We start from the raw sequence: 26,590 nt of genomic DNA on the forward strand, positions 1-26,590 counted from the left end.
TGTGTGTGTGTGGTAGAGATGCTGGGATAAAGCTTATAGCTTTGTCTTTGTGTGAATGAACCCCGCAATCAGCAATCAGTGTACTCCCATCATTTTTGTGAATTATGGGAAAGCAATTAATCCCCTCTGTTATCAGGTGGATGAGGTGGGGTGGGGAGGGGGAGAAGAAAGCAGACTCTTGTGGGGAGGAAAGCTGTCGAGACCACCCAGAGTTGCAAACACCATGAACCCACGGTGGAGCTTGTGTGCATCTCTGAGCCCATTTTTAGCCTGTAGGGCAGAGTGGCCTGACCAGCTGAATGGTGTGTGACCTCCGTGTACGGTTGGAGGTATGTAGGAGGGAGTGAATGGTGGTGTGCTGTTAAAGGGAGGGGAGAGATAACCAGGACTTGTCTCATGCAGACTGGTGCCGGACGGCCCCGGGAAGGAAGAGGGGGGAATGTCAGCGGCAGGCTCCGAATTCACCTCTCAGCACGGATTTTGTATCTCAACACAAAATAGGCAATGAGCCTGAGGGAGACGAAGAAGATGCCCAGCACAATAAAGTCCAGGTAAAGCTTGGCGTTCTCCACGTCCAGCTCCTTAAGGATGGCCACCGATTTCTGAAAGTGACAGATCTCGTCCTTGTCACAGTGCAGATCTTCACGGCCCAGCCCGTAGATGGACAGGATGACACCCTCGAACCCATATCTACGGGAGTCAAGGGAGATATACAGTTACACGGCACGGAAACAGGCCATTTTTTCCATACAGGTCCGCGCGGGCATTTAAAAATCCTTGCATTTGATACAGCTCCTTATCACGTCTCAAAGCGCTTTGCAGAATATACTGTAAAGTGAATTCACGGTGTATTTTGTGGGCGAAGCACGGCAGCCAATTGCGCACAATAGTGTCCCACCAACATTTGTGGATTGAGTGACCAATCTATTTATCTTTGAAGGATGATTACCCCCCGGAAAGTAAGCCGTCAATCGACTAACAACTGGGTAAACAGAGGTGTGTGGAGTAAGGAAACTTGCCTAAGTTTTCAACCCACCCAGGAATAAAACCCGGATCCTCTCACTTGTAAGGCAAGAGCGCTAACCACTATGCTACAGGACTCCACACCTCCTTTTTATAATATTCCTCCACCCCTCCTTTTCCCTTCTCCTATATCCTTCTATTCCCCTTTCCCTCGTGTATTTTCTCCAAAACTTTTAGCATCAATCACGGCTTCCAGCATTGAGTTCCACATTCTCACTACCCTCCATATGAAGAAATTCCTCTTAAAGTTCCTATTAAATCTAGCACTATCTGTCTCACATTTTTTACCCTCTAGTCTTGCAATGGCCAACAAGTGGAACCAGACCATCAAAGTCCACCTTATCAAATCTTAAACCCCTCCATCAGGTCCCCTTCTCAATCATCTCATCTCCAGATAGAAAAGTTCCAAAGTGTCCAATCTTTCTTGATTGTTGAATCTATTGATCCCTTGTAACATCCTTGTAAAACGTGCTCTGAAATCTCTCTGATGCTATAATATCTTTCCTATAATATATAACCAGAACTGCACATAGTCTCCGAATGTGGTTTAACTAAGGTTGCGGATACAATTAACATTACTTCTCAATGTCCCACAAACAGCTATGAAGTGAATGACCAATTTTTATCTGGGGGATTGTTGGCCAGAGCACTGGAAGAAACTCCCTTCTCTTTTTGAATAATGTAATACAAAATTACATCTGTATAGCGCCTTTCATGCCAGGAGGACGTCCCAAGGCGCTGGACAGTCAGGGATTTGGATCCGAGTAGGGGGTTGGGATTAGGGAGGGTAGAGGACAGAGAGGGTAGGAGGGCAGCCGAAGGCGCGGTCAAAGAAGGGGGGTCTTGAGACGTGCCTTGAAGGAGGCAAGGGAGGAAGTGAGGCAAAGGGAATGTGGGATGGAGTTACAAAGGGTCAGGTCAGAGAGACTGAATAATGACATAGGATCTTTAACATCCACCTAAACAGGCAAATAAAGCCTCTGTTTAACATCTCACCGAAAGGACGACACCTCCATCAATGCAGCACGAGAGTGTCAGCCTAGACGGTGAGCTCAATGTCCCAATGTGGGGCTTGAACCCACAACCTTCTGACACACGTGATACCAGGAGTTTGACACCAGGCTGAGAATTAATGGAATTTACAGACAGCGAGTGTCACATGTGCTCCATTACCTGACATAGGATATGTAGGACATCCACTGCAGGTACTTAGGGATGGTGTCAAAGCTGACAAAAAAGCCGGAGAACAGCAGCACTGGAATAGCCGTGACCGGTCCTACGAATGTCGCCACCTACAGACCAAAGACAAAAAGGTCAGCTTCGTGGTTCTACCCTGTCTAGCCGACAGGACGGGGCTGCTAACCTTCACACACACACACACACACACACACGTACACACAAGCTGACTCACAAACACACAAATACACACACACCTCCCCATACACACACTCACACCCACACACACACCCCCTCCCCATACACACACACACACACACACACACACACAAAGTCCCCGCTCGCGCCCCAACCACCCCTCCACACACACAAGTTGACTCACATACAAGCTGAGTCCACCACACGCAAACACACGCACGTGCTGACTCACATGCAAACATGTAAATACACACACAAACTGACTCATGGTCACACACACACACAAGCTGACTCACATGCACACACGAACGAACGCACGCAAATGGTGACTCAAACACAAACATACACACACATGCTTGACTCGCTTGCACACACACATACACACCGACGTGCACACATTTACATTGATTTATGTAGACTGTAAAGTACAGAAACCGTCCATTTGGTCCAACCGGTGCACGCAAGTGGACCAGTCATACTCCTCACGAGACTCCACATAGGCCTTACTCCCATAGCCTTCTATTCCCGCTCCCTCACATGGCCACATGCACACATTCGCTAACTCCACCACAACCGTGCTATTTAACGAGCTGTTGTGCAATAGGTAACCAACACCTTTTTTGGGGTCGGCTGCTCTGACAGGCCATGCAAATTCCCAGCCATAATGGACTTGAGACACCGTAGGAAATGCTTCACTAAAGCAGGTGCGTAGGCAGATAAGACGAACGTTCCCCTCACTTCAGTCTGGGTGGCAATTGCCTTCTTTTCCCAGTTCTTAGGCACATCAGAGGAAGCTGCTGTACCACTGCTTGTCTGCAGGAGGTGATGCATCTACCTCTGATACGCTGAAGAAATGGGAAAGGAAGGCAATTCAAGGTGATCTGTTCTACAAATCACTCTACACCTGTGGCGTTATAGATCCATTTCTAAATCTACCTTCTTACACAATGCCCCGGTTCAGGTGTAGTGTCTGACCCAAGCTTCGCGTTATACAAGAATGTTCTCTCTTGGAACAGTTGGACCTGTTTGACGAAGCACAGGCTAACGCAAGACGATTTGGTTCCATGTCCAAAGCTTGGCTCATTTAGTAGTCTAAATAGTTGTCTTTGTGTCAGAAGGTCGTGGGTCCGTCCACTGGCGGATCAAGGTCAAGATCCTCGTCCTCACTTTCAATTCCTTCCACGTCCTAGCCCCATCCCTACCTCTGCGACACTAATGCCCTGGTCGCTCCCTCCGCTCAGCAAACACCGGCCTGCTTCGTGTTGTGTACCCTGCCCAATCCAGTCCTGAGCTTTTAGCCAATATGACCCCTTGCTCTCTGGAAGTCCATCCCGATGTCCCTCTGCCTCCCCCTTCTCTCTACTCATCTTTAAAATCTGCCTTAAGACCCATCTCTTTGGCAGCCCTTTTGGTTACCTTCCCTCGCCCCGCTGTTCCCCCCCCCCACCCCCACCCCAGCCCAGATCCAAAAATATCTGTAAAACCTGACGTGGGGCCAATTTGCGAGGACAAGTGTGTTAAAAAAACCAGAAAAGAGCAAGGAAAAGCTTTGTTGACTGGGGAAGTCAACGCACAACCCCTGACCTGAAGGGAGGTGGAGGCGGCCCCAATCAGGAGGCCCAGGGACTGGGCCACCAGCGATGTCATCGTGCCCAGTGCAGCAAAGAGGGCAAACCGGAGGGCATCGCACGGCTGGGCGGTCATCCAGTAAACGATGCTGCAGTACGCCACCGGGAACATGATCTGTCCAAATGGAAGATTGGGATGTCAGTCACTGGCAAACACTTGCTTCTCAATCTGGACTCCCGCAAGCAAGAGGACCCGGGTTCGATTCCCGGGCAGGGCGTGCCCTTACTCCACGCATCTCTCTTTACCTAGCAGTATATATCAAATGCAAGGATTATTATTATCTCTCACCTGGAAGGGGACGTCTGCCATTGTTTTCGCCAGGTAATAGGCCTTTAAGCTGTACCAGTAGTTCAAATGTTCCCTCAGAAATACTCCCATTTCCAGAGGGACTAAGGAGGAATCAGAGTTCAGTCAGTCACTTTGTGTTCTGTTTGTAGGAGCTTTCTATGCACAAAACAGCTGGCTGGCTACAAGTACAGGGTGTCCACAAATTCCTGCTATACAAATGTAATTTTGTTGTTGTTACCCCAGGTTGTTTTTCTTCTCTTAACAATCTTACAATCAATTACTTCTTTTCTGTTGCAGATGAGTCAAGTGTAACAATGTCTGATAACAGTAACTTCCTCCTCAGTCCATCCATGTTATGGATGATGTCTTACCAAACACAGTGACGGATCATTATCTGCCATGAAAATGATGGCGCTCACACACAAACCCATCCTCCGGAAGTCTAAATAGTTAGCCACTTGTAATGAATACAATTAATTACTTCTAAATACAATTATCATCATTCTTCCATATGTCTCATAGGAACGTAAGGAGGCCGATCAGCCCTTCCAGCCTGGCTGATCTGTACCTCAACTAATCCTTTCAATTCAAATTTCCCGCTTTCTCCTCATATCCCTTAATACCCTGACCTACCAAAAATCTATCAACCTCACTCTTGAAGGTGTGGATGGATCCAGCATCAATAGCCTTTTGGAGGAGAGAATTCCAGATTTCTACCACCCTTTGAGTGAAAAAATGCTTCCTGATTTCACTCTTAAATGGCCTGGTTCTAATTTTAAGATTATGCCCTCTTGTTTTGGATTCTCCCACCAGAGGAAATAGCTTCTCTGTATCTACCTTATTGAATCCCTTTATCATCTTAAATACCTCAATCAAATCACCCCTCAAACTTCTAAACTCAAGGGAATGCAATACAAGTTTACACAGCCTTTCCTCGTAACTTAACCCTTTTAGGCCTGAGCAAAAGTGGAGCTTAAACTTTGTGAAGTGCTCCGAGATGTCCACAAAGCTACAATTTAGCCTCCGAGCCAGAACGCTGTGGTGCCAATCCCCATTTGGGGAATTTGAGCTTATAGTCTAGGCTGATGCTCCAATACAGTCCTGGGGGAGGAGCTGCATTGTCTGTGTTCAGGTGGGCATTAAAGGTCACAAAAAAGGGAGTTTCTCCCTTGTGTCTTGGCCAACAATTCCACAGATAAAATGGATACTCATGGCTGTTTGTTACACTTTGCTGCACACAAATTGGCTTACATACATTATAATGTATCACATTATTTCACCCACAAAATGTACAGTCCATTCACTTTACGGTATATTCTGTGAAGCACTTTGGAACGTCGTAATGACTTGACAAAGCGCAGTATCAAATGCAAGGATTAACATCTTGCATTTACCGTTTATTAACTCATGTTTACCTGCCAGCACTACTTAAAGCTTGACAGAATAAGATTTAAACCAGGCTGCCTCTCTCTCTCTCTCGCTCTATATATATATGGTGCACCTCATACAGTATAGCATCCGAGAGCGCTTAAGCGTCTCAGAACGATTATTATTATTACTGTTGTCACTCACAGGTCAGGACGGTTGGCATGAGGGCGGCGAACATCAGGAAGAGCATAGAGAAGAAGAGGAAGCCGGAGTTACTCAGAACTTTCTTTGCCTCGTTCCCGATTCCCAGGTACAGCAGCCCGATCAGCAGCCCGATCCCAATGTGCGATGTGATCCTCAGATGAGTAAGGACCTGCTCACAAAACAGGTTGAGTTATTCCATTGGATAAACTGGGACTCTTCAGGCTTGAGAGAAGACAACAACAACAACAAATTATATTTGTATTGTGCCTTTCATGTCAGGAGGGTGTCCCAATGACACCGAGGGGGAGGGGGCGGGAACCTCATAGATGTTTTAATTTCGATTGAGAAAGTCAACCCAAAACAATACTTTAAGATGCACTAAGAGTGGAACAAGAGGACACAGGTTTAGAGTTGCAAAGAGCGATTTCAGGACAGACACCAGGAGATTTTTTTTCTTTACCCGGAGGGTAATTAATGACTGGAAAACATTGCTAGGAAGCATGGGTGAAGCCAGGACCCTGGTACTCATTTAAAAAGCAGCTGTGATGGAGGGGATGCTAGGGTGGGCGTTCTCTGGCGGGATGAGATCAGATGGGTCGAAGGGCCTCCTTCATCCAAACTGATTTTGTGACGTAGAATTGCAGAGAACATTGCAGCATGGCAACAGGTCATTTGGTCCAATTAGACTGGCTCGGATCTCCTGCTTGTCCCTCTGTTCCACAATCGGTAGCCATGTTTTCAGCCACTACTCTCCAAAACTCTGGAACATTCTCTCTCAATCCCTCTGCCTAGCCCCATCCTTCCCCATCATCAGGTCGCTCTTTCATTTCTCCTGCGTGAGCCAACAACCCCCCACCCCACACAATCACCACCACCCCCTTCTGCATGAATCTGCTCACTCAATCTGGGGAGGACGCAATTCTAAAACATCGTTCATTAAACATCTGGAGCGATTGATATTCAATCTGTGAAAGTAAAGGCACTGACGGGGGTGGGGCTTATTTTTAATATTAAGAATCTGACTGTCCTCGCTACCCCTTTAATCCAGGACTCTGTTTTGTTTTACCGCATCTCGCATGATGCTCAGGAAGGTCCTTTTGAACAGAATGCAGAACTGAGTCAGACAGCTGGCCGAGAAACTATGGCAACCTTCCGAAGGGGAAGGGTCCTGTGGAAATACAAAGAGAAGACTATTATTAACGCCAGCTGTTAACTCTTCAAATCCAGCATTAAAACCTAACTCTTCGACTGCACCTATGGTCACCTACTGCCCCACTCCCCGGCATCCCCAACGCCCCTGCCCCCGGCTCTTCACTCAGCATCTCTCTGTCACTATAAAGCCTTCCAAGATATTGCTCTATGCCAAGGGTGCTATGCAAATGCAAGTTGTTGCAGTAGTTCCTGAAATCCATTCCTTGTGTTAATTAATAATAATCCTAGCGTTTGATACGTCAGCTAATCCACCAACCAAACTTCTCAAAGCATGGCTCAGCATCTGAAATGCAGTGATTGTGCTTTTTTTTTTAATCCTTGCATTCGACTATAGCGCCTTTTCACTTCATTGAGACGTCTCAAAATGCTTCACAGAATACACTGTAAAGTGAATTGACTGTATACTTTTTGGGTGAAGGTTACAGGGAAATGATGGTGAGCTTGCGAGCCGAGCGCACTATTTTGTAACGCAAGCACTTCAGCCAATTTTGGACATTGCAACATCCATGAAGGAAATGGCCAATTTTAGCCGGGGGGTGTGTGGGGGGGGGGGGGGAGGAGGTGGAGGGGGTACGTGGGCCAGAACAATGACAACTTGCATTTATAAAGTGGCTCTCAAGCAGGGTAGCATCCCAGAGCGCTTGACGGTGGGGGAAGAGGAAGGTCTTTAGGTGCAACCTGAAGGTGGGAAAGGAAGGTGTTGGGATATAGGGATTCCCCTATAATCAGTTAGAATAGAACAAGGTTATATATATATTAATTTTAAGAGATGTTTAATTAATTGTACTAACAGGTCAAAATGGCTGATAAATTAGCTTTGTTACTAATGGAATGTGGCACAGGCTGGAACCATGGTACCCGTTATCTCCCCTCTCTCCAGATGCAGTTTGCTAAGTGTTATTGTAACCTTGGGTACGAGCTAGACTTGGAGGAAAGGTCTGCAAAACATCATGTGTTAGGTCTGGGAATATAAGGAATAGACAAGACAATGGAGACTCACTTTATCAACATCGGTCGGGCTAGCGCCAGGCCAATGATTGATTAGGATGAGTGCATGCAGGATGAGTGGTAAGGGGGGTAAAAGTATCTGGCAAGAGTTCAGAAAGGGGTATAATTAGTGGAGAGAAAGAGAGAGAAGTCAGTTGGCCTGACTGGCAGGAGGGAAGCAAGGTTTTTTACACCAGAGAAACCAGGGTAAGAGCGGGACGACAGCCAAGAAATCTTCTACCACTTTTGTTCTACGCAGATTAACCGGTAGTATGCTCTTCTTTACACACTGTTAAGCCCACTGTCTTACAATAAAATAATTATTGCACCATTTTGGATTGTCAGGTCATATTTCGAACTACGGGATGGGAAATCCCAACAAAGGGACAAGGCGGAGGGATAGAAGGAGAAACTCCCTGCTCTTTTTTCCTCGAATAGCATCACGGAATCTTTAATGTCCATCTGGATAAGCACAGGCAGGACTTTGGGTTAACAGCTCATCCTGAAGGACGTCACTCTCGCAAATTCAGCACTCCCCTCACCACTCCACCCCCCCACCCCCCCGCTTGTTGGCACTGCACTAGAGCGTCATCCCAGACTGTGAGCTTGAACTCCCGAGAGCAGTGACTGGATGTTGTGGGTGCTGTACCTCCAGAGAGGGTCTGTGCCAGAGGAATGGTGTCAGCTCCTGATCTCCATTCTCGTCCTGCTTGCAATCGGTGTCACACTTCCCTTCCTGCACTGCTTTCACCAGCCGTGGGTTCTGCTCCCCGTACTCCCCCGATGCCACCTCCATCACTACGGAAACAAGAGAGACATGGTAACACCAGACGTCATCTGATTGCCTACAAGAAAGAGAGCATTTTGGAGGGATTTGGGAATAATGCACACGTGGGGTGGTGTGGGGGGAAAGAGCTGATTTGTCAGAGGTGTGCGCTTCACGCATTTTGCTAGGCACTTGACTGCCCTAGCTCAAGTGCCTAGCAAGGCATTGATTATTATTGCGGGATTGCACTCCATCCTGCAGTCCCTCTGCCTCGCCCCCTCCTTTGCCTAGTTCAAGACCCGTCTCAAGACCCTTCCCTTCGACCGTGCCTTCGGTCACCCTCCTTCCCCCACCTGCCCTCCACCCTCCCCGATCCTGACCCCCAGCTCGGGTCTGAAACTTTGATTGTCCAGCGTCTTGGTACTTCCTCCCGACGTGAAAAACACTTTGCAAGTGTAATTTTGTTGTCGTTGTTAATAAATTGCACACTGTGCCTCCGATCAACCTGCTCTTTCTATAATCCCCGTCTCACTAATCTCCTTGAGAATCCCAAACTAAACGCAGCAGATTAGCAAGGCTTTATCCTAATGGAAGCACTTTCTTTGTTAATCCCTCCAGTTTTACCATTTCTGTCTGTATTGGTTCAGGTAAACGTTAAGGATCTTGTGGCAATACATGAAAGAAGTAGGGAATTTCTCAGTGTCCTGGCTAATAATCCCCCATTCCCCCTCCGATAAAATTCACTTAATTGCTGTTTGTGAGCCGTTTATGTGTGCAAAACAGCTGCCGCATTCACCCACAAAACACACAGTCACTGCACTTTACAGTACAACTTGTGAAGCACTTTGGAACACTCCCGACATGAAAGGAGCTCTACCTAATGTAAGGATTATCACCGTTTATTACTTTTACAACCACACTGCCCAGGCTGCTCCTTTTGCTTAATAAACCTCTCACTCATCTCCAAATCCCTGCACGCCCTGGCACCTTCCTACATTTCTGACCTGTTTTTTTCCCACTCCATCCGCTGCCTCCATCAGCCTCCTGTGGCCTCCTGCTTGTCCCTTGTTGCCTCTTCTCCACCATCAGTGGCTGTGCTTTCAGCCACTTCACCCCGAAGCTTTGGAACTCTCTCTCTCCTCCAATGCCTCTGCCTTGCTCCTTCCTTCCCATCTTTCAGATCACGACTGAAGACCTTCCTCTTTGACCATGCTTACGGTCATATCCTTTCTCCCCCCAGCTTGGTGTCAAGCTCTGCCACTGTTAAGCCTCCTGGATGCCACCCCGGGTGAAAGGTGCTATATAAATGCAAGTTGTTGTTGAACACTGGCCGGCTTCCTGACCCCTGCTCTATCCGCTGCACATCGGTGCCACTCTGCCCTTGCCCGTCCTGGAGATGCTCCGACTTGCCCACCTCCCTCCCCGATTTCAAAGCCAGCTCAAGACTTACCTCTTCAATTGTGCTTTCGGTCATCTTTCCCCCTCCATCCTCTTCAGCTCTCACCCTGACTCAAGTGCCTAGCAAGATGCGTAAAGTGTTTTGAGAAGGCCTCCCGAAGTGAAAGAAGCTTGATAAGTGTGAATTGTATTGTAACTCTGGCCCTGGTGCAAATGAAGCTCCTGTGCAGTCAACTCAGCGACTAAGGAGTCAGAAGTCTTAAGGCTTCACAGGATTTTGCTATAATGCGGATTGACTGGTGTATTTTGAGGGGGAACGAGGCAGGTAATTTTCGCACAGATTCACCTCACAAAGAACCATCAAGTGAATGACCGATTTTATCTGGGGGATTGTCAGCCAGGATGGCAGGAGAAATTCCCTTCTCTTTCCCAGTAGTGCCATAGGACCTTTAACATCCACCTGAATAGGCAGATAAGACTTATTATCCGAAGGATGCCACCTCCGACAATGAAACACACACACACCCCGCGGCCCACCAACACCCAATCTCCCCAGTACTCTGTTGGATCCTCAGCCCAGACTGCAAGTCTTAAAAGTCCCGAAGCGGGGTTTTGTCACACAATAACCACACTCTCGTGTTAACACATTAATTTCGTACCAAAGTCAGCCGGGTTGTGGTAAGTTGGGCAGTTGAGGCCGAGCTCCTTGAGGTAAGAGACTAGACTGCAAACATTCCCACGGTAGATGCACTGGCCCTGGCTCAGGACATAGAGCTGAAAATAAAAAGGATTGAGTAACACAGAATAACAATTAACAACCAGTCATGTCATCCGTTTCCGCAACAGACCTGCCACGTACGGTTCTGGTAATAGCATATGGTTACTCAACACGCCTCTGTTTACAAAGCAGTAAGTAAGAAACCAGTTGTTAGTCAATTGGTGTATCGCTCTCCGGGGATAATAATCCCTTCAAAAATAATAATAATAATATGGTCACTCAATCATTGACTATTTGTGGGACACAGCTGTGCACAATTGGCTGCTGCGTTTTTCCCACAAAATATATAGTCATTTCAAATTACAGTATATTCTGTGAAGCTCTTTGAAATATCTCAACGACATTAAAAGAAAAAAAAACAATAATAAATTGGTCACTTCAATTCACAACTGTTTGTTGAACACTGCTGTGTGCAATTGGCTGCCGTGTTTCGTCCACAATTGATGCAGTCAGTTCACTTTACAGTATATTCTGTGAAGCACTTTGAGACATCTAGAAGACGTGAAAAGCGCTATACCAAATGCAAAGATTATTATTATTATAAGGCATTATATCAAATGCAAGTATTATTATTAACATTATTCTTACATTTAATACAGTGTCTGACATCAAAACATCTCAAAGCATCTCATATGGAATTGCTGTATATTTGTAGTAACTAGTGCATAAGTTTAATGACTGTGTATTTGTAAGTAAATGCATTGCTTTCTCAGCCTAGGTTGTGAACCCAAATCCCCGACATTGGAGCTTGAACCCGCAACCTTCTGACTTGAGAGTCAAGAAGGCTACAGACTAAGCCAAGCCTTTCTGGGCAGTTCTTAACAAGATCTCGTCTGCGAAATTAAGATGAATTTGCGAATGTTCTACAATTCTGTGCATGGAATTCTCAGTTTGCTTTGGATACTCTTAAGCACGGTGATGAGTTTCCGGTGGTCAAGACACCTAGCTGACCAAAATAGAAACAAACAAACAAAAATCACCCAGGAATGAAACTGGACATCAAAACATCTCAAAGTATCTCATATGGAATAATAATAATAATCCTTGCATTTGATATAGCGCTTTTCACGTCTTCTAGACGTCCCAAAGCGCTTCACAGAATATGCTGTAAAGTGAATTGACCGTATATTTGTGGGCGAACGCGGCAGCCAATTGCGCACAGCAATGTCCCACAAACAGTCGTGGATTGAAAATGACCAATTTATTATTGTTTTTGGTTTTGGAGGGATTATTATTAGGTGTGTGGAGTAAGGAAACTTGCCCAAGGTTTCGCCCTCTGCCTGGAATTGAACTCAGGTCTCTCGCTTGCAAAGCGAGTGCTCTAACCACTGAGCTACAGGACTCCACACATATACAGGAATTGCTATATATTTGTAATAAATAGTGCATAATTTTAATGACTGTCTATTTGTAAGTAAAATGGTACCTTGTCAAAGAGTTCGAAGAGTTTGGCGCTCGGCTGGTGTATGGTACAGATAACGGTTCGTCCACCCTGAGCCAACGATTTCATCTGTGACACGACTTGGAAACAGGATGAGCTATCCAGTCCGCTATGACCAAACAATAACAACAAATTACATTTGTACAGCCTCTTTCACGTCGTGACTAAATAAACGCAGAAGGGGATAAGGTAGGTGGCGACGACAAGAACAACAACTTGCATTTACAAGACATCCTTCATATAGGATAACATCTCGGAATGCTGCACAGTGATGGAGTTGGACTAAGGGAAGGGGAGAGCAGGAGGTGGCCATCATGTGGTTAAAGAGGTCGGTTTTGAGGCCGAACTTGAGGACAGGTAGAGAGGGGACAAGGCATCTCAAACTTTACAAAAACAACATGCACTTATAGAACAATCAACGTGAAAGGCGCTAATCAAATGCAATCTGTTGTTGTCGTTGTTCATGTAGGGTAACGCCTCAGAGAGTCTACATGCATCTGGCTGGATACCCAAACAGGGGCGCGAGAAAAACTGAAGATGACAACAACAACAATAAGATTTCATTGGTATAGCAGGGGGAGAAAGATGGCTAAAAGCAGGATATAAGACAAGGGGCTAGGACAATAGGCTGACAATCAGGTTGGACTACGAGCTAAGATGATGATGAGTTAAGATGATAGTTTACAACAGGATGGTCCAACCTATTGGTTACCGAGGGCCAGATACCTTACATGAGAAAGGTCCACGGGCCCCATAAGCAATATTTTTGTGTTTCCCTTACAGAAACATAACAGTATTTGCACAGCGTTGTTTCGCATCGGAAGGACGTCTCAAAGTGCTCAACATTCCTGGCTGGTCTAGTGAGATGGTGGAGGGAGCCAAGAGAGGTGGGATGGGGAGGGAAAACGATGACTGAAAGCTCGATCAAAGAGTGAGTCGAAGGGATTCCGGGAATGGACCAATCCATAGCCACCATGCTTACATGCCCACAAGCAAACCCACGGCCACTGATACTCTGAGCAACCCCTACCCCATCACTCCATCCAATTCCCCGTGTCCCTGTTTGTTACCTGGTGGGCTCATCAAAAAACATGACCGGGGGGTTGTTGACCAGCTCCAGCGCGATGGCGAGGCGCTTGCGCTGGCCCCCGGAGAGGCTGATGGTTCGTGTGTTGATGCATTCCAGCAGCCCGAGAGCTGTCAATATCTCCTTCACCTGACAGGAGACAGGACATGATGTTACAAGAAGGAAGCAAGCTACTCCAATATGAGTGTCCCACCAACGGAGGTGCTCATTTTGGAGCAGGGGTGGGGATGCGAGGGTGGGGGAGGTCAGGGTGGATGGTTGGTCATAAACTGTGGCAGGTTAATGTTTCTCCCTCAGACTGTTGGTAAGTGTTGTCAAATCAATAGTTAACGACTTCCTGAGAGGTGGAACCTTCCCTCATTTTATAGAATCATATGATTAGTTTGGATGAAAAAGATCCTTCAGCTCATGCAATCTCATCCTTCTGGACGCTCACCCTCTGGGTAATTAATACTTCCTGATGCGTCCATCCTGAAATTTACAACTGTAAACCTAAGTCCCCAGCCTTGGTGTACATTAAAGTATGGTTCTGGGTTTACTTTTCCAATCACATTTAAAATGTGGTACACCTCTATGAGGTCTCCTCAGAAATATCTTCTGTCAAGACTCAAATACGTCTTCCTTCACTCACTCACCATTTCCTTTCTGCCTTCATCCTTCTCCTGCAGCTTCAAGTTAGCAGACACCTGAAACATAATATATATAACAAGTGAGAGGTTGAAATCTGGGACGTGATATGATCACCAGTGAAAAATATAAAGTTTGAGATAAACCGGTATTTATAACCATAAGCCTTGCATTTATATAGCTCCTCATCACAACTTTGAGACGTCTTATAGCGCTTCACTGAATATACTATAAAGTGAATTGACTGTATATTTTGTGGGCGAAACGCGGCAGCCAATTGCGAACAATAGTGTCTCACAAACAGTCAGGGATTGAGTGACCACATTCTTTTTTTGAAAGGATTATTACACGTGGAAAGCGATCCACCAATTGACTAACAACTGGCTTCCTACTTACTGCTAGGTAAACAGAGGTGTGTGGAGTAAGGAAACTTGCCTAATGTTTCACCCTGGCCTGTTTGGGAATCGAACCCAGGTCCTCTCACTTGAAAGGCAAGTGCTCTAACCAATACGCTACAGGAGTTTCCAGTTGGAGGAGATGCAAAGAGTCCTGAGCAGTGGGATGTTGATTCCTGTCTTACATTCTCACCTGCAGCAGAAGGTGGGCCCCGAGACTTCACAACACAGACTTACCATCATTGCCTCCTGAACGGTGAGATGGGGAAGAAGCATGTCATCCTGCATGATATAACAGGACACCTTGCGGAAGGAGCGCAGGTCCCGAGGATGCCCGTTGATTAAGACCTGCCCTTTCATCCCGGTTTCCCTAAATAATTCACACACACACAAAAAAAAGCAAAGTTGAATGCCACGGCCAATTTTTAATTATTATCATTGATTATTATCACCTATGTAGAAGACTATATATTATATAATCCAAATATATAGCAAATAGCAGACATCTGAAATAGAATATATAAATCAAGTGAAGAGTTGAAATCTGGCTGAGAGGTGAAGAACTTCCATCATTCACGGTTAAAATAATAAGATGGACAAAATACACAGGCAATCCACTTGTCAGTATATCCTGTGCAGCGCTATGAGACGCCTCGAAGACGTGACAAGGCGAGTTTCAAAACAAGAATTATTATAATTATTAAAATCTTATTTTGAGCCAGCCGTGGGTCAGAAACAGTCCGAAACCCTTCACCGTAAGAGTATCCAAACCAGACTGAGAGTTCCACACATTCCCGTGTGTTGGAATGGAATGTCCACTCTCTATCTCTACAATGATTCTCATAACTCAGGTGCAGAAGGTAACTATTTTATTCTTAGCTCCAACCATAAACCCACACCAGTCATTCTCCCAGGTTCCCTTTTTATACTTCCTGGTCTTTGCTTCCCAGACCATTTCATCTTAAAGGTTATCCAACATCTGGAGGAAGCACCCTGCTTTACCGAATTCAGGAGAGTATTAGGCACAGGTTGGTAAGAGTCAAGGCTTGGGGACCCCAGAGAGTGTGTTGGGAGTACTGCTGATGTCAAACCAGTGAAAACCACATAGCTTGTCAACTGAGAGCACTGCCTGGCAAACTTCTCCAACTCGACCACCTACCCTTTAGGGCTTTAGCTGTTGGTTCAAACAAAGCCGAATCCCTGCCCCATGAAATATTTTAAATTTTTAAAAAATATATATTAAAAACAAGTTTGTTGTTTGTTTCCACACAATGACTCCATCCTTTCTTTATGTTATTAATTCTAACTTTTGATTCAGATAGATATCATTATCTCAAAAGAAACGTGGAGTCTTCTTACTCCTAGGTCTTTTCCTCCCTTTCTTCATTCCCAAATTTACCCCTCAAATTCAAATACATTGTCCTCCTGACATAAATGCAAATTGCTTGTTCTATTGAAACAGCAGCCCATAAAATAGGTGAGGACATCCAGGTTTGGTTTTTACAGGAAACCACTCCAGGGCTCGCAGATTCTAACCAACGAAGGTTTTCGCCCAAAAATAGGGTCACTTCACTGTACAGTAGATCCCGCAAAGCACTTTGAGATGACTCAACAACATGATAAGATGCAACATCGAATGCTAGGATTGTCATTATAAATAGGGGTGAGATTTTGAGCTCAGAGTCATGTGTCAGCATCTAGAGTCGAGTCTAAACATAGCTGCTCAGAACATTATAAAGATGTCGCAAAAACATATTATTTTTAGCAAAATAAAATATACCTCCTCCGTTTCCCCACCCCACCCCCCGATTCATAAGAACATTTCACCTGTGCAACTGCGTGACTGATGACATGGTGATAGTGCTACTGATTGTGTCTCAAAGTCTACAGCTTCTTCTTACTTTGAGCCAAGCATTTTGTGAGTGTTAGCAGCTGCTTCACCAGTGGGAAGTCAGAGGATTTGGGACTGAGATCTTTACTCTTGGGAGAATTTTGCATCATGGAAACCTTCCTTGCAACAGTACATGGGGAGCGCTCTAGGACGCTACCCTGCGTGAGGGACACTATATAAATGCAATGTTTATGTTATATTGGTATAGCGCCTTATCACGTCTTCGAGATGTCTCAAAGCGCTTCACAGATTATACCAATTGCGCATAGCAGTGTCCCACAAACAGTCATGGATTGAGTGACCAAATTATTTTTCTTTTTTTTGAAGGAATTATTTCCTTGTTGTAGATCAACAACAAAAACAACAAATAATAATAATAATTTGTTCACTCAATCCACGATTGTTTGTGGGACACTGCTACGTGGAGTCCTGTAGCTCAGTGGTTAGAGCACTTGCCTTGCAAGCGAGAGACCTGAGTTCAGTTCCAGGCAGGGCGAAACCTTGGGCAAGTTTCCTTACTCCACACGCCTAATAATAATCCCTGGTGATTGGTGATTTTCAATCCACGACTGTTTGTGGGACACTGCTGTGCGCAATTGCCTGCCGCGTTTTGCCCACAAATATACGGTCAATTCATTTTACAGTATACTCTGTGAAGCACTTTGAGACGTCCAGAAGATGTGAAAAGCGCTATATCAAATACAAGGATTATTATTTATTATTATTATGTGCAATTGGCTGCTGTGTTTCACCATAAAATATACAGTCACTCAACGTTACATTATATTCTGTGATAAGACGCTGTATGAAATGCAAGGATTATTATTATTAGCAATATCAGGCCTTGGGACATCCTCACGATGTGAAAGGTGCTATACAAATATAAATTTGTATTGAATTGTATTGTCATTCCAGTCACTCCACTCGATGTTATATTTTGTGAAGCACTTTGACACTTCTCAATGACGTGATAAGCCGCTTTCTACCTTTCCCTCCCACCCTCGTGATCTTGGCTTTGTTCTTCTCCTTGGCTTTGCTGTGCCATGCTCTACTGAGGTATCTAAGAGTCAGTGTGCTTCTATCATAAATAGTTTTCTCAGCCTATTTTCTCCTTACCTGTACCCTGCCAGAATATTCATCAGAGTTGATTTCCCAGCACCCGAGGGGCCCATGATGGCAATGAGCTCTCCACTGTTAAACTTGCCCGAGATGCTCTTCAGTAATGTCTTATAACCTAGATTTTGAGAGAAAGAGCAGAAAATCAATGGCATCATATAATCACCGCAAATCAGACTGGTGTTCAAGAATAGGCTTTTCAGGGAAGTCCTGCTACCATCCAAGTGACGGATGCCAAAACAGAAGGGAAACGCAATGCGTAGCGGCCTGGCTCAGTAGGTGGCTTTCTACTCCGCAGGTTCAAGCGTCAAGCTCAGGCTGACTCTCTTGCGTGGTGTTTGGAGGAGGCGGGGTGCTTTGGGTAGGACTCAGAGAAGAGGGCGCTACTACTAAAAATAATAATAATTTGGTCACTCAATCCACAACTGTTTGTGGGACACTGCTGTGTGTGATTGGCTGCCAGGTTTCGCCCACAAAATACACAGTCACTACACTTTACAGTATATTCTGTGGTGCGCTTTGAGACGTCTCGAAGGCAAATGGGCTAACATGGTGGCTTATCAAGTCTCTTTTGGGAGGAACTTAGTGAGAGCAGGTTGTTACCACACTGATAGCACCTATTGTTCAGAGAGACATGCTGAGAGCATCCAAATGAAAGGTGCGATACCAAACACAAGGATTATTATTCATTCGAGCAAGGAGGAGGGACGTCAGTTATGTGGAGAGACTAGAGAAACTGGGATAAATTATAATAATAATCCTTGCATTTGATATAGCGCTTTTCACATCGGGAGGACGTCCCAAAGCGCTTCACAGAACACACTGTAAAGTGAATTGACTGTATACTTGTGGGCGAACGTGGCAGCCAATTGCGCACAGCAATGTCCCACAAACAGTCGTAGATTGAAAATGACCAATTTATTATTGTTTTTGGTTTTGGAGGGATTATTATTAGGCATGTGGAGTAAGTAAACTTGCCCAAGGTTTCGCCCTGCTGGAATTGAACTCAGGTCTCTCGCTTGCAAAGCAAGTGCTCTAACCACTGAGCTACAGGACTCCAGAGTAGAGAAGGTTAAGGGAAGATTTAAGAGAGGTGTTAAAATTTATGAGGGGTTTTGATAGAATAAATAAGGAGAAACAGCTTCCACTGGTGGGTGGGCCGGTAACCAGAGGACACAGATTTCAGATAACTGGCAAAAGAACCAGAGGAGAGATGAGGAGAATTTTTTATATGCAGCGGGTTGTTACGATCTGGAAATCGTTGCGTGAAAGAGTGATGGAAGCAGATTCAACAATAACTTTCAAAAGTGGATTGAATATTTACCTGAAATGGAAATAAATTGCAAGGGTTTGGGGAAGCAGTGGAGTGTTGGGGCTAATTGGGTAGCTCTATCAAAGAGCTGGTACAGGCACGATGGGCCGAATGGCCTCCATCTGTGCTGTAGGATTCTATGATTCTTTTAGTAAACACCATAATTGTAAGGAAAGGCTTACTTAGGCCGCATTTATGGCAATGAGCTACTTCACATTAAATAGGACTTGATACCACCTTATGCTCAGGAAGCGAAAAATATATTTTTCAATTATCTTCAAGGTAAAAATGCTGCCTTTTCACATTAGTGCAGACCATCACCAGTGCTGAGGGATCAAAGGAGACATGGAATTGTGCAGGGTTCGTTGGTTGGATCAGGAATAAGGTATTTGCATCAGACAGATAGAGTACAACACAACTTACATCTTTCACAGCACCTTTCCACGTCGGGATGGTGTCTTGAAGTGGGCACCCGAGCTGGGGGTGGGAGGGAGCCGAAGGGAGTGGGAAGGGCAAAGATGATCGAATGTGTGGTCAACGAGGTATATTTTGAGGTGGGCCTTGAACAAGGGGAATCCAGGAAGGAGTTCCAGGGAATGTGGGGCAAAATGGCTGAAAGTCCACCTGCCGTCGGATTTCAGTTATAAAGATTCCTGTGATTCCTACTCGAAAAGACAAGGGAGTTTTTCCAGGTGTCCTAATATCAGTCCCTCACTTCTTCATGGCAGCTCGTGGGGTCATTGCTGTGCGCAAACTGTTTGCCTCATTTGCTCACAATAAAAAACAGCACGGTACTTTGTGGGTAAATTCTGTGAAGCGCTTTGAGACTTCCTCCCAACATGATGTGAGAGGCTGCGTCAGACGCAACGATAACATTTTTTTTTGCTCCAGCGAACTGTTCCGGTCATTACAAAGAATGTACAGCACAGAAAAAGGCCACTCAGCCCAAAAGTCCGTGCCAGCGTTTAGACTGTGCGCCACACGAATCTGAGCAAGTAACCACAGTGAAAAAGCAAAGTGAATGGGTTTCGTGTGGGCCGGGGGTGGCGGGTGGGGGGGGGGGTTGTTGGTGGGTGAGGCGTCTTACAATTGGGAGGTTGTGTCAATGGGTTTAAAGTCCAAATGGTCAGCCCTGCGACAACCCCTGCTGTTTAGACTCGCTGCTCTCCTTGAAGCTGCAGCAGCGTGAGATGGCTGCTGTTCATTCTGAATGGCTCAGACTAATTAATCAGATTCAACAGACTCCTCGCCAGCACGTGACATGGTTTGGGGTCTGGGTAGAGCAGATGGCAATTAACCTTTCACCTACTTTTCACCTTCTTTAAGGGAAGCCTGTACCGCAAGTCGCTGTTTTTGTGGTTACTCGAAAGGGACAGACAAGAGGGGCGGTAAAGAGATGGACGGATGGGTGGGAAGGTGGGGTGGGCAGGCAGACAGGCAGACAGACGGAAGGATGGGGTTAAGTGGAGGAGAATAATCATAGTCCTTCCATTTGATACAGCACCTTGTCACGTCATTGAGACTTCTCAAAGCGCAGGATATACTATTATTTGTAGTGACTGTATATTTTGTGGGCGAAAGGCTGCAGCCAATTAACCTTCTCCCCCCCACCCCAACACACACACACACACACACACACGCGCGCACAGGTAAAATTGGTCATTTCACTTCATGGCTGTTTGTGGCTGTGTGCAAATTGGCTGTCGCATTCACCTACAAAACACAGTCGTGGATTATTACCCCTGGAAAGCGATCCTCCAATCAATTAACAACCGGGTTCCTACGTATTACTAGAAAAACAAAAGAGTGTGGAGTAAGGAAAATTGCCTAAGGTTTCGACCAGTCATAAGGAATGGATGGGGTGGGGGCGGTCAAGGTTCAGTGTGAAGGTCAATGAACCTGCTACGAAACATCACATTTTTTCCAACCCTCCGTTAGCAAAGTGATGGCAACATGATGGCAAGTGGCAGCCAGTGAAGCAGCTGTGAGCAATCCCTGGGGTCACTGTCTTTGAGGGGTTGAATGAAGCAATGAATGGGTCAAGGTGTAGGGTGCCCCAGACATGGATAAAGGCAGGCACAGATGGCTGACAAGACTGGGGGGGGGGGTGGAGTGCGGAGGATTGGGCAGTCACCACCCACACACTGCTAGAATCTATGACAACACCCACTACACGTGTGAGAGCCTATTTTTCAATAATAATCCTTCCATTTGATACAAGTCGTCAAAACCATCTCAAAGCGCTTTGCGGGACAACAATAATAATAATCCTTGTATTCGATATAGTGCCTTATCACATCCAGCATCTATCTCCCGACCTCTCTAATCTTCTCCAACCCAAATCTTCAGCAAACTCAGGATTTTTCCATACCGCCAGGGGTAACCGCGCCTCAATTACTAACCCACGTACCTCGGGAACTCCCTCTTCTCTAACCCATCATCTGTGAAATAACAACTACAACAACAAATTACATTTGTGTAGCGCCTTTCACATCAGGAGCAAGTCCCAAGGTGCTGGGCAGTCAAGGATTTGCACCCAATTAATGGTGAGACATTAAACCGGGTCCCGTCTATCTGTTCAGGTGAATGTTAAAGATCCTGTGCCGCTATTTGACAAGAGAAGAGAGTCGTGTATCGTAGTGGCTAGCGCACTCGCACAGCAAGCAAAAGGACCCGGATTCGATGCCCAGGCAGGATGAAACCTCAGGCAAGTTTCCTTACTCGACACGCTTTTGAATTGGTCATTCAATCCACGACCATTTGTGGGACACTACTGTGGCTGCTGCATTTCGCCCACAAAATACACAGTCAATCCGGTTTACAGTATATTCTGTGAAGCGCTTTGAGACATCTGAACCACATGATAAGGTGCCCTATCAAATGCAAGAATTATTATTGTTATTATAGTTTCTCCCTTGTGTCCCAATACCCCTCCCTACCATTAACCCGACCAGCCCCACCAACAGACACAGATAAAATTAGTCATTTCATTTCATGGCTGTTTGCGGCTGTGTGCAAATTGGCTGTCGCATTCACCTACAAAACACAGTCACTCCATTTCACGATAAAATCCTGCAAAACACTTTTGAGACATCGCATCAAATGCAAGAAGCTCTGATGTCACAATTATTATTGCCAAAGGTCTGTCACGCTGGATCTGACACGTGTATGTGTTCCGAGACAACTGTGCAAATGCAAATCGAATGTGACATGTTGCAGAGAGTTGAAGAATAATCTTTTATTAAATCCTTCCCTAACTTCTCCCCTCCTCCCTGACAAAAATGCTATAGTACGGCAGCGGGAGTGATCATTGCGGGACTCGCTGCATATATTACATCCGAAAAGGGATGAATATTTTTTTTTTAAAAAACGCACACAGCAAAGCTTATAATGATCCTTGCATTTGACATAGCGCCTTTTTAAGTCATTGAGACGTCCCAAAGCGCACCACAGAATATACTGTAGAGTGCTATATTGTAAAGTATACTTTGCAGGCGAAACGCGACAGCCAATTGAGCACAAACAGTCGTGGATTGAGTGCCCAAATTATTATTTTTATTTCTCTTCTCTTGTCAAAGCTGCCTTCTCACACACACTCACACATATAATTTGCAATCCCAGCTCCATCTTTCCACTCTGCGCCCCCCCCCCCCACCCCTCCTCCCCATACACCAGCCCCCTCAGTAACAGAGCACAAGAACCAATCAGTTCATGATTCATGCCTGCTTTTCAAGCTGCAGGTTACTATCGGGTAATGTACGAGAGTAACCAAGCTGGTAGCTGCTGTGCAGCATTGAGCTGCAATGCACCTGCTCCAGAGAACAGAAATCATTCCCCTCCATATCCCTCCCCCTTGGGGAACTGATGGAATATTTTGGGATGTGTTTTTTTCTTCGTGTGCATCAGGGATTTTAAGTGAAGGATTTTAACCGAAGGATTTTTTTGCAATGAGTATAATATAGAATAATACAGTAATAATAATAACCCTTGTATTTGATACAAGCAAGTATAAGGGAAGACAACACAACGCGCTTCAACAACAATAACAAATTACATTTGTAAAGCGCCTTTCACTTCCAGAGGACGTCCCAAGGTGCTGGACAGTCAGCATTCCGCACCCGAGCTGGCGGTTGGGATCAGGAGCGGTGGAGGGTGGGAAGGATAGGGGTAAGAGGGTGACCGAAGACATGGACGAAGAGGAGGGGCTTGAGATGGGTTTTGAAGGAGGTAAGGGAACGGGTGAGGCGGTGGGTCTGCGGAATGGCATTCCAGAGGGTGGGGCAGAAAGGCTAAAGGCCTGCCCGACAATGGTGGGGTGGGCAAGGCGGGGGATGTGATGCAGGCTGGGGGCCGCTGAGCAGAGGGAGCGGACAGGTTGGTAGGGAGTTAGGAGGTCACAGAGGTAGGGAGGAATAAGGCCATGGAGGACTTTGAAGGTGAGGACCAGGATCTTGAACTGTATCCTCTGAGTGATGGGACGCCAGTGGAGCTGGGGTTTTCGACCATCTTTCCCCCTCAAACACACACACCCCTTGCCCCCACCCCCACTTCGGGGACAAATCTAGGACCTTGGACTTGCTCCCAACATGAAAGCTGCTAAATAAATTGAAGTTGAATTGTATTATTTTGTTGTATTATATTGTGGAGTCCCATAGCTTAGTGGATAGTGCGCTCGTCTCACAAGCGAGAGGACTCGTTTTGATTCTCAGGCGGGGTGAAACCTTAGGCAGATTTCCTCTGTCGGTCTGGTTTGGGTACCCTTAAGATTGGCTATGAGTTTCCTTGTATGTCGGACATCCAGCTGATCAAAAAAAAAAGGGGAGCTTTGAAACGTCCTTTGAGCGTGAAAGGCACTGCATAAATGTAAATCCTTGTGGTTCTTGTTGAAGGTTAGAGTCTTAAAGCCTAAACCCACAAGGGGCTGCAGGTCTGGGAGTAAAAGTTAACACTGCGTCCTATTGTTTTGTTCACGCGATTGCCTCTGACCCTTTTAAATCAGGACAACCATTTGTGAATTCAGAGAGATCAACTGCTAATCAGATTAAGCGTGCTACACTGTGTTTGTTGTTGCTCTTACAAGCTGCCATTCCGGCTGCCATCGAAATGGATTCTGGCCTTGATTTGCCTCTCCGAGAGGCTAAATCTCTCTCTCTCTGTTGCTACCTTCTTTTCAATATCAAATCCCGTGTGCAAGTTAAAATAAAGCCCTGGCTGGAGAGAGAGAGAGAGAGAGAGAGAGAGTGGGGGGGGGGGGGGAGAGAGAGAGCAAGAGAGAGAGAGAAGATAGCTGACATCTGGAGTCCCGTACCCTAGTGGTTAGATCACTCGTATCACAAGCAAGAGGACCTGGGTTCGATTCTCGGACAGGTTGAAACCTTAGGCAAGTTTCCTTACTCCGTACACCTCTGTTTACCTACCATTAAGTAGGAACCTGGTTGTTAATCAATTGGCGGATCGCTTTCCGAGGGTAATAATCCCTCCAAAAAAAAACTGGGTAATTCAATCTACGACTGCGTGGGACACTGCTGTGCGCAATTGGCTGCCACGTTTTGCCCACAAAATACATAGTCAATTCACTTTACAGTATATTATGTGAAGTGCTTGGAAATGTCTCAATGACATGATAAGGCGCTATATCAAGTACAAGGATTATTGTTATTATTATTGTCCGGGCATCCTTAGAAAGCCAGTCAAAAGATCAACACTTTGAGACATGTCCACACAATATTCCAAGTTAGGACTGAGTTTGTTAGCCATGAGTGTCAGTTGAGCATGGTAGGTAACAATCTGGCCTATAAATCACAGTGATGTGAGTTCAAGCCCCTTTTTTTAGGCTTTTGGTAAGCTGATACTCCTGTGCAGTCCTGAGGGAGCATTGCATTGTCGGAGGTGACGTGCTTCGAATCAAAAGTTAAACTGAGGGTCCCCTCCGCCTGTTCAGGGGGAAGTTAAGGATCCCTCAAAGAGAAAAGAGAATTTCTCCCCAGTGTCCTGGACAACCATAAAATTGGTCATTTACTTCATGGCTATTTGTGAGACATTACTGTTGTGAATTGGCTGCTACGTTCGGCAACATAATACAGTCATTCTACATTGCAGTAAAATCCTGTGAAGCATCTTGATGATGTAAAAGGTGCCGTACCATATGCAAGGATTATTATTATTATTATTTATAGCAGTGGTCTTAAGGTTAAAAGTGGGTGAAGTTTCAGAACCCTGGAAGTTTCAGACCCATGATATTTGTAACACAACAAAAGGTTGCTTTATTCATAGTATCAGAGTCATGATCACCAAATCACTTTCATTTCAACTCATTTAAAAAAACACTATGATTATTCCTCACACCCCACATTCGGTGGGATATCGCTCCTTCCCCAGTCAGGCAAGATCGATAACATGACTGCCTCTTGACCCGCTGTTATTGCTACGCCAACATCCATAGAGTGCCTCATCCAATGCTGAATTATTCAGCAAACCCTTCCACTTAATGCTCCTTCATAGACTCAGAGTATGTTTACGGGACATAAATAGGCCATTCAGCCCAAAGTCTCTGTGCTGCTGCTCGCATCTCCAATGGAGCTCTCTACTCTAATCCCATTCCCTGCTCTCCCCCCATCGTGTCTGTGCTGGTGCACGTCCCCCACTAGAACTCTCTACTCTAATCCCATTCCCTGCTCTCCCCCCATCATGTCTGTGCTGGTGCACGTTCCCCACTGGAGCTCTCTACTCCAACCCCATTGACCGCCTTTTTCCCTTGTGCCATTGAATATTAATTCTTACCTTTCTTCCTCCACCACGGTCCTTCAGTTACAGAGTAGGAGAGATCCCTGAAATCGATGCTGACAGCAAGTCGCCGTGGCAGGTAGGAGAAACGATGGGCTTCGGTGATGTGGTTCTCCACTTTCTTTAAGTGCATCTGAAGCAGGGGGGCACGTTGGGCAGGCAGCCCATTGGAGACCACCTCATCGACCGAGACACAGACGGACTTGGGGTCCGCCATGAGCTCTGAGCAAGTGTTGCTCTGGAATAAAGCAATCAGGATGAATAATAGCAACCCTTACTTACGTCTGGTAAAGGGTCTTTCATATTGGGAGGATGTATCAAAACACTCACAGGATGTATTGTAACATCTGGTGGGGCCAACGCAGCAGCCAATTTGGGCGCAGCCACCTTCAATTCCCTCCCCTACCAGCCTCAATCCCCCCCACTCCCTATCCAATTGTCTTTCTGAAGCTCGACAAGCCTAAATGAAAGGTGGCCATAAAGTTGCAAGTGGATGCTGTTCCCCATCTAATTTCTTCCACTTGATGTCCTGGCTGACAATCCCCCCAAAGAAAATTGGTCATTCACTTCACGGGTGTTTGTGGGCGCATTGCATCATGGCGTGTGCAAATTGGTTGCTGCGTTTGCCAGCTAAATACACAGTCACTGCGCTTTGCATTGAAATCCAGTGAAGTGTTTTGAGATATCCTTCCGAAGTGAAAGGCACGGACGGGATCAAATAATAATAAATCCTTGCATTTGATGCAGCGCCTTATCACGTCTTCGAGGCTGCTCAAAGCGCTTCACGGAATACACCGTGCAGCGAACTTGACTGTGTATTTTGTCAGTCAACAGCACTTATGTAACCCCCGCCCCCCCAAAAAAAAATCACATTGTAAGCCAATTTTTTTTTTAAAAAAGATGATTACATT

The 26,590-nt window shown here is 45.8% G+C and overlaps 1 protein-coding gene across 2 annotated transcripts; it reads right to left on the reverse strand.

Annotated features, from left to right (window-relative positions):
- Positions 1 to 447: 447 nt before the first annotated feature.
- Positions 448 to 25,911, reverse strand: abcg1 (ATP-binding cassette, sub-family G (WHITE), member 1). Of its 2 annotated transcripts, none has more exons than XM_007903552.2 (14): positions 25,677 to 25,911; positions 17,585 to 17,702; positions 14,815 to 14,947; positions 14,191 to 14,241; positions 13,539 to 13,684; positions 12,454 to 12,577; positions 10,909 to 11,023; positions 8,735 to 8,883; positions 6,953 to 7,054; positions 5,887 to 6,055; positions 4,315 to 4,415; positions 3,982 to 4,140; positions 2,197 to 2,315; positions 448 to 690 (listed from the first exon to the last, which is right to left on the reverse strand). In XM_007903552.2, the coding sequence occupies exons 1-14, from the start codon at positions 25,894 to 25,896 to the stop codon at positions 462 to 464; spliced, it is 1,935 nt and encodes a 644-aa protein (XP_007901743.1). In that variant the 5' UTR covers positions 25,897 to 25,911; the 3' UTR covers positions 448 to 461. The 2 variants fall into 2 exon arrangements, with proteins under 2 accessions (XP_007901743.1, XP_042190212.1); XM_042334278.1 differs by having other exon boundaries at positions 6,953 to 7,076; positions 8,772 to 8,883; positions 25,677 to 25,812.
- Between the last annotated feature and the right edge of the window lie 679 nt (positions 25,912 to 26,590).

Source organism: Callorhinchus milii, unplaced genomic scaffold (genome assembly GCF_018977255.1).
Source record: "Callorhinchus milii isolate IMCB2004 unplaced genomic scaffold, IMCB_Cmil_1.0 Scaffold4, whole genome shotgun sequence".
NCBI classification, from domain to species: Eukaryota; Metazoa; Chordata; class Chondrichthyes; order Chimaeriformes; family Callorhinchidae; genus Callorhinchus; species Callorhinchus milii.

What these genes read in the sequence shown, in the direction of transcription:
- abcg1 (XM_007903552.2), bottom strand. Translation starts at nt 25,896, where the DNA reads ATGGCGGACCCCAAGTCCGTCTGTGTCTCGGTCGATGAGGTGGTCTCC. An exon ending in CCACAACCCGGCTGACTTTG is followed by an intron (nt 8,884 to 10,908) that starts GTACGAAATTAA and finishes TTGTTTCCGTAG; the next exon opens with TGATGGAGGTGGCATCGGGG. An exon ending in CCGCCTCCACCTCCCTTCAG is followed by an intron (nt 2,316 to 3,981) that starts GTCAGGGGTTGT and finishes TTTGGTCTGTAG; the next exon opens with GTGGCGACATTCGTAGGACC.